Source organism: Triplophysa dalaica, chromosome 24 (assembly GCF_015846415.1).
Source record: "Triplophysa dalaica isolate WHDGS20190420 chromosome 24, ASM1584641v1, whole genome shotgun sequence".
In the NCBI taxonomy this organism is placed as follows: domain Eukaryota; kingdom Metazoa; phylum Chordata; class Actinopteri; order Cypriniformes; family Nemacheilidae; genus Triplophysa; species Triplophysa dalaica.
In genome coordinates this window covers 9,424,554-9,432,500 of record NC_079565.1, presented here as the reverse complement: position 1 = coordinate 9,432,500, position 7,947 = coordinate 9,424,554, and the positions used below count along the sequence as shown (strand labels likewise).

The 7,947-nt window shown below is 40.0% G+C and overlaps 1 protein-coding gene across 1 annotated transcript in view; it reads left to right on the top strand.

The window, feature by feature from the left end:
- Positions 1-7,943, top strand: part of man2c1 (mannosidase, alpha, class 2C, member 1) — an 11,936-nt gene extending 3,993 nt beyond the window's left edge. Inside the window, exons 10-26 of the mRNA XM_056740389.1 lie at positions 1,331-1,447; positions 1,550-1,645; positions 1,732-1,877; positions 2,016-2,139; positions 2,992-3,113; positions 3,196-3,281; positions 3,442-3,603; positions 3,720-3,802; positions 3,882-3,976; positions 5,188-5,292; positions 5,649-5,805; positions 5,901-6,044; positions 6,312-6,421; positions 6,643-6,722; positions 6,796-6,935; positions 7,015-7,118; positions 7,599-7,943. Coding sequence (XP_056596367.1) covers positions 1,331-1,447; positions 1,550-1,645; positions 1,732-1,877; positions 2,016-2,139; positions 2,992-3,113; positions 3,196-3,281; positions 3,442-3,603; positions 3,720-3,802; positions 3,882-3,976; positions 5,188-5,292; positions 5,649-5,805; positions 5,901-6,044; positions 6,312-6,421; positions 6,643-6,722; positions 6,796-6,935; positions 7,015-7,118; positions 7,599-7,713 — 1,986 coding nt within the window. The 3' untranslated portion in view covers positions 7,714-7,943. The remainder of the gene's footprint in view (positions 1-1,330; positions 1,448-1,549; positions 1,646-1,731; positions 1,878-2,015; positions 2,140-2,991; positions 3,114-3,195; positions 3,282-3,441; positions 3,604-3,719; positions 3,803-3,881; positions 3,977-5,187; positions 5,293-5,648; positions 5,806-5,900; positions 6,045-6,311; positions 6,422-6,642; positions 6,723-6,795; positions 6,936-7,014; positions 7,119-7,598) is intronic.
- The last annotated feature ends 4 nt before the right edge of the window (positions 7,944-7,947 follow it).

Below are 7,947 nucleotides of genomic sequence, written 5' to 3'. Positions count from 1 at the left end.
ACCATTGCTTGCAAGCTGTTTTCAGTATGATGTTCTTGGGTCATGAGCTGCAGGTGCAATGAAAGGCTTCATGCATTATCCCATAAGCCCACTCCTATTACTTCAAATGAAAGTTCTTGTCCTGAAATCCCTCCATACACAACATTATCCGCACAGATATAAACACTCCCTGGGGAAAAGAAAAAACTCATCTCAAAGCTCATATCTTCTCTTGTTCAAAGTTGAGAAGATAAATCAAGACACAACCCACAGATAATCCTTGAGAAGAGACAAATAAATAGAGAGACAACACCAAGACAGATTATAGAAATATTAAAGGGACAGTCCACCCAAAAATACAAAGTCTGTACCATGACTCTTTCATCTGTGAAACACGAAAGAAGATATTTTGAGAAATGTCTCATTGGTTTTATATCCAAAGTCAATGGGGTTCGATGTTGTTTGGTTATCGATAGGGATGTAACAATTTGATAATACCTCAGTGTAACATCCAAGGCATGATATTTATTGCAATGTTTAAAATGACAAAGGATGACGTGCCATAAGCATCCTCTTTTCTTTATCCTCTAATCAAACATGCTGCTTAGAAGTCTGAATCAAAGTCAAATGACCTAAAATTCCCTTGCATAAAATAAAATAGTTTTACCAGATGGACCTAGCCAAAGGTATCATCTATTATATTTTAAACGTTCTCTATGTTAGGCCCGGAAGACCTATGGTTTCATACAGTCATGTGACCACAATGATATTGAGACAATTTTGCTATTGCGAAAACACGATAATATTGTTACATCCCTAGGTGCCAACATTCTTCAAAACATCTCCTTTTGTGTACTGCAAAGTCATTCAGATTTGGTTTAACACTTTAATGATTCATTTTTAGTTGAACTATCTTTTTAAAGGAATCTTTAACTAAGCTTATTAGACATATTTACAAACACACAAGTCTTAATACTTTATATACACAATCACTTGCTGCTTGCTTTGCGAATTTATAGATAAAAAAGACAGTAAAATAGTAGTCAGGAAGGCTTCCAGATTTAACAGGCAAATTAAAGGGATCATTTCTTTAATTTTCTATTTTTGTCTTAGTTTCATTACAGCCATAAACTGTGATTTACTGCGTGCAGGAATTTTTAAGGGGCTGGACATAAGTAATCATGTGCTCAGTTTTCTCATTAAATAGAATGTACATTTTAAAGCTTATAACAATTTTGCACAGTTGGAGTACAGTCATGTAATGGTTTGAGGGATCTTTAAGCTTCCAAATGAAACAAGCCAGACACACACCGTGTGTATTAACCCACTGCTCCCCATATGCCTCTCACAGTTCTGGTTGCCAGACACATTCGGTTACTCCGCTCAGCTCCCTCAGATCATGAAAGGCTGTGGGATCACGCGATTTCTCACTCAAAAGCTGAGCTGGAACCTTGTTAACACATTTCCGGTACGTTCCGACCACATCAATACCTTTTCTGAGGAATCCGCATACATAAAAGCCTTTGTTAAAGTAATTTATGACATTAACACACATCTCTCTCTCCACCAGCACAGCACATTCTTTTGGGAGGGCATTGACGGCGCGCAAGTTCTCACTCACTTTCCTCCTGGTAACTCGTATGAGATGAAGGGCAAAGTGGAAGATGTACGTACTGTACTACGCAGACATGTGGCGCATCATTTGCTAGCTCTCTCTCTCTAAACACTGTCTTACTGTATCTGTCTCACCAGCTGATCAACACAGTGAAGAACAACAAAGATAAGGGCCGGGCCAATCACAGCGCAGTGTTGTTTGGTTTTGGAGACGGGGGCGGCGGCCCCACACAGCTGATGATTGACCGTCTGGAACGTGTGCGGGATACAGACGGCCTCCCAAAGTGAGTTTCCTTTTTGTCTGTGGATGTGACATTTCCTTTTGCTTGCACAAGGGAAGAGTGTTGTTGGGTAATGTGAAACGTGTCACGCCTGAGTGAACGTGCTTTCATGCGAATTTCTAATTGTGATGTGTCATCCAGGGTTCAGGTGTCCTGTCCTGATCTCCTGTTCTCTCAGCTGGAGTCAGACTCGGCCCTCTTGTGTACGTGGGTTGGCGAGCTCTTCCTCGAACTGCACAATGGCACATATACCACCCAAGCAAAGGTCAATGATTCAGCTATAAACACGTCCTCTTTTTGACCACACACTTTTTTAGTGGCCTTGGGTTCGGAAGTATTTTTCCAACGCAGAAGGGATTTAAAAATGGCTCGAACCAAACTAACCAGTGTTGAGAATGAAGGAAATGTTCAGGGAAAGATGTAATTCTGTTCACATTTACTCAACCTCATGTCGTTTCAAAACATTGACAAAACATACTTTTTTCGTATGCCATACACAAAAGAACACTAAGAAATTAAGAATGTTTGTAACTGAACAACGGCGGGACCAACATTCTTCAAAATATCTTCTTTTGTGTTCCACGGAAGAAAGTCATACAGGTTGGAAATGACAAGAGGGGGAAAATCTTTACAGAATTTTTTCATTTTTAGGTGAACTGTCATTTGAAAGGTCCAGTATAAGAAATTTAGCGGCATCTAGTGGTGAGGTTGCGAATTGCAACCAATGGCTCATTCCACACCTCACTTTTGAAGCACTACGGTGGCTGACACAGAACTAAGATGTCGTCACGTTTTTGCTTCTTTGGAGATCCTGCATTTATGAAACGTGCTCTGTAGAGCAGTTTGTCCGTTTATTCTTACTGTAGAATAAAAATGGCAAAGGGGACCCCCGGTGTATGTAGATAGAAATAGCACATTCTAAGGTAATAAAAACATAACGCTTCATTATGTAAGGTCTTTATACACCTCTGATAGTTATGTAACGTATATTGCATTTCCGTCAATAGATCCTCCAAAAAAATGACACTTTGGACCTTCAAAAGTACATTCTATAATAAAAAATGAAAATGTTTATCAATGATACGTCCCCTTTTAATTCTGTTTTCGTGTGCTGCAGATAAAGTTAGGCAATCGACAGTGTGAAGCTCTTCTTCATGATGTAGAGGTAGCCAGCTGTCTGGCTTTGTGCAGGGGGAAAAACTTCACATACCCTGCAAGCAAACTTCAAGAACTGTGGCGGTAAGAACTTAAGCGTGAGACGTCCTGTTGATGAGCATACAGATCAAATTCCTGAGGGATCTCATGGGTGTTATTATTATAGATTGCTTCTACTCAACCAGTTTCATGATGTTATTCCTGGAAGCTGTATTGAGATGGTTGTTGAGGATGCATTGAAGTACTATGAAGGTAAACTGCTCTTGGTGTTTACGCTTTTTCTTTATGTACACCATAGTTATTATCATGTAGTCATCCTAATGTCAATCAAAAACTTACACCCCATCATCACCACCTTTTTGAACTTTACCACAATGACCGTAACATCAGAGGATGTTAACTATCTTTCCAGAGATACGCACCACAGGGTTCAAACTTCTGCTCTCTGCGTGTGAGTCACTGCTCTCTGATCCCGCTCACACAACATCATCCAACATGGCTGTGCTTAACACTTTGCCTTGGGAGAGAACCGAGGTCGTATCACTAGCAGGGGAGGAACTCAAAACAAGATTAGGTATTCCTCAGACAAAAGAGAACATTGTGCTGATGACCTTACACACGATCTCCTACTCATGAAAGGTTTTTTAATAAATCAGCCTGTTGCATTCTGGTCCTTGTTTGTTGCTGCAGCTTTGGTGCGAGTTCCAAGCGTGGGGGTATCTCCAGTAACAGACACAGCCGAGTCTGTCCCTTCTGTTTCTGTCACAACAATGGTACCTTATTGCCTCTGATGATTTTCCTTTAGTCTGTGCATTTGCTTTTGACCTTTCATGACCTCTCTTTGCGTTTCAGGACGATGGGAGCATTCAGATGGAGAATGGCATATTGAAGGCTGTGATAGACAGAGCAGGTCGATTGACATCTGTGCTTTTAGCGCAGACAAACAGGTTGGGCTTTCAAGCATCTTCATTTTGTTTACTCCAGTGAACGTGTTTGAGTTCGGATTCTTTTAACCAATCACTGACTGCCTTTAACTCTTTCAACGCCATTGACGAGTTACCTCGTCATTTAAAAAAAAAAACTTCCCCGCCAAAGACGAGTTTTTACGGCAATCAGTGTTTGTAATGTTGTACAGCCAGTGGCGCTGTTACACACCACTGGGAAAAAGTACAGAATCCCAGAACCTAAAACGTATATGTTTTAGCGGTTTTTAGCGGATCGTTAATTATCTTATCTAGCTGTTTAATCAAAATGATGCATTTTTGAAGAAACCTACCCACATCTACGGAGTGATAAAAAATGAACAAATGAAGATAGAAGAATATGGTTTATTTTGTTTAAAAGCTGAGACTCTGTTCTTTCATTTGACATATTGTTTATCCATATATTCTTAACAGAACATTTACTGTGAGCCATTAAATTTGGGTGAAAATGTTAAAAAACGTTGGCGTTGGCTGGTAATTTTTTTAAAGAGGCTGGCGGCAAATGAGTTAATCATCCTTAAGGGCTCAGCATACTAGATTCAAAATCGAAAAACGATTTATCTGACTAAATCTGGCCGGTAAACACCCTCGTGCCACCATTGGTCCATGGCCATTACGTAATAGATGGGTGTGTTATATAGCGCCACCCGGTCTGTGGGAAATAACGCGTCATTTTATTCATCTTATGTCATGTAAACCCCGCCTCCAGAAACGAAGGGGTGTTGGATTGTTCGAAAACACTATACCGTCTCTCAGCGTTTTCGAGGTTCGTTTTACCCCAAAACGCAGAACGAAAGCGCAATGCCGAGCCCTTTATGGCTTAAAGAGACAGTTCACCCAAAAATGAACATTCTCTCATCATTTACTAAACCTCTTGTCATTTCAAACCTGTATGACTTTCTTTCTGGAGATATTTTTGAAGAATATTGGCAACCCTTTCACTCTATTGTATGGACACTGAACCAATACAAGTGAATGGGTGCGGTGACTGTTTGGTTACCAACATTCTTTGAAATGTCTTCTTTTGTGATTGAGGCGAGTAAACTATAACTTTAGATTAAACAAGTGGACCACCTTTTAGGCAAATGTTACAGATTGCAACTGGTTAACCAATAGCATTGGTTATACAAATTGATGTTGGCTGGTTTAACTGGTTCTTCGTCTACATCTCGTAGGGAAGCCATATCAGAAGGTTGCTTCGCGAATCAGTTTATTTTGTTTGATGATGTACCTCTGTACTGGGATGCTTGGGATGTGATGGACTATCACCTTCAGACAAGGTGAGTCAAAGTTAATTTTCTTTTCGGTTAAAGGAATAGTTCACCCATAAATAAAAAGAATGTCATCATTTATTCACCTTCGTGTCATTCAAAACCTGTGGATGAATCTTTCATCACAAAAGAAGATATGTTAAGAAACGGTTTTGTGTCCATACAATGAGAGTCAATATGGGTCAATGTTGTCCGGTTACCAACATTCTTCAAAATATCTTCTTTTGTGTTCTGCAGACGAGAGAAAGTCATACAGGTTTGTATTAACACGTGTGTGAGTAAATCATGGAATAATTTCTGGGTGAACTATCTCTTTTATTAGTTTGTGATCCAATGTGAACTCACCTTTGAACCCATTTTCACAGGCAGCCAGTCATTGACATCATCGAACCTGCCAAAGTGGTGAGCTCAGGTGGAATCCGAGGAAGCGTCACCTTCTCGCTGAGAATCAGTAACAAGAGCACGATTACACAAGAGATCATCCTTGATGCTTGCTGCCCCTATATCAAATTTAATACCCAGGTGAAGGCCGATCAACTTCTTTATTACGGCTGTTTTTGTTATCTTAAATATTGGACCTTGAAAGGGGTGAAGCGTAATGGATATCTTGTTGTCAGGTTGACTGGGAAGAAGCACACAAGTTTTTAAAAGTGGAGTTCCCCGTGCAGGTGCGTAACCCAAGCGCTACCTATGAGATCCAGTTTGGACACCTGCAGAGGCCTACGCACAGAAACACCTCATGGGATTGGGCTCGCTTTGAGGTAACATGGATAAGTGCTTTGTTCAAAGTCCTTTATAAACACGTCCGCCCCCGTTACCAATTTGTAGACTTAAATGATAGAATGGTGCCATACATCTAGCTAGAAACTTCTCCGATTTATTTTCACATTACAAAGACTCAGTAAACAACAAAGTTGGCTGTTTAAATTAAAAACAGGACTTTGTACTAGAGTGTGACCTTATACTGTCTTAATTTTTTATGTCTTTTCCGAGAACATTACATTATGCATGAACTCATGGTTTATTAGGTGTGGGCACACAAATGGGCGGATCTGTCCGAGTACGGGTTTGGCGTGGCTCTTCTCAACAACTGTAAATACGGCTACTCCATACATCAAAACATCATGGTCATGTCCCTGTAAGTTACCAAAGAACAAATACAACATCATTTTCCGACGAGCCCAGAGACATCATTAAGATACATTAGGGTGGGTGTACATGAGGCAATTTCTGGTGGTTGGGAGTCAGAAAAGATTGCTTTCTTTGGTGGGGCGTATAATGAAAATAAAAAATATCTCTTGAGCATTTGGAAGATCACAACATGTTCTGACTCACGTCTTGTCTGCTTTATACCCACAGGCTTCGTGCCCCAAAATCCCCAGATGCCAACGCTGATATGGGCTGTCATCAGTTCACCTATGCGTTAATGCCACACACAGGTGGGTGCATCACATATCCAAAAGCATTGCCAGACAAAACAATGAGTAAAAGCGTAATTTTGTCTGAAAAAAGGCACCTTCCAGGAATCTTCGGTTATACAGTCTGCTTATAACCTCAACTTCCCACTCCGCCTGTATAACGCTGTCATTTCTGAATCCTGGAGCGCGTTCTCTGTAACCTCGCCTGCGGTCATCCTGGAGACCATCAAACAGGTGCCCACCCTTATGATTGTGACCTCTCCCAACAGACTGACTGGTACTAGTGAGTCAACAGGTTTCCTTTTGCTTGCAGGCGGAAGCAAAGAAGAATGCCCTTCTTGTACGCCTGTACGAGTCTCACGGAAGCTCTGTGACGGCCATTCTGTCCACTTCCTTGCCAGTGAAAGAGGCCTGGCAGTGAGTATACAATTCATAACCTAAAAATGCTTTATTGTTGTAATGTCACACTTCTCAAAGGAACAGTTCACCCAGAAATGAAACTTTTGTCTTCGTTTACACATCCTCCGATTGTTCCAAATCTGTATGAATTGCTGTTAAACACAGAGAAAGATATTTGGAAGAATGCTTGTAACCAAACAGTTCTTCGACACCATTGACTACCATAGTAAAAAATGGCTTTATAAAATGTCTTTGTTCTGTTTAACACAAAAGAAGATATTTTGAAGAATGACAAACGGTTCCAGGGCACTTCTAACATTTTTCTTCCATGGTAGTCAATGGTGGCCAAGAACTGTTTGGTTACAAGCATTTTTACAAATATCTTCTCTGTTTTTATCATAACAAAGACATTTATATAGATTTGGAACATCAGTAAATGATGACAGAAGTTTTGTTTTGGGGTGAACTGTCTTTAATTTTCTGAACTTTGTTTTACAGTTGTGATCTTCTGGAGCGACCTGATCCCAGTATTCCCGTCTCAAACACAGCCTCTGGAATATCCTTAACGTTCAAACCCTTCCAGATCAGATCTCTTCTCTTCATTTTACAGTGAGCAATCAAATTCTACATCATTTGTATGTCTAACTGAACATCAAATTCCAAAACATGTTTCAACTATTTTAGATTTAAAATAGTTTTAATAGTGAACTTTGATGTAGGTTTTTGTTTCCAATATAACAGTTTGCATACAATTCAAACCCTTGTGACAGATTTTGTTTCAATTGTTACATGACTCGGTCTACAATTAAGAAAAGAAGAATAAAAATGTATTTGATATTCATATATC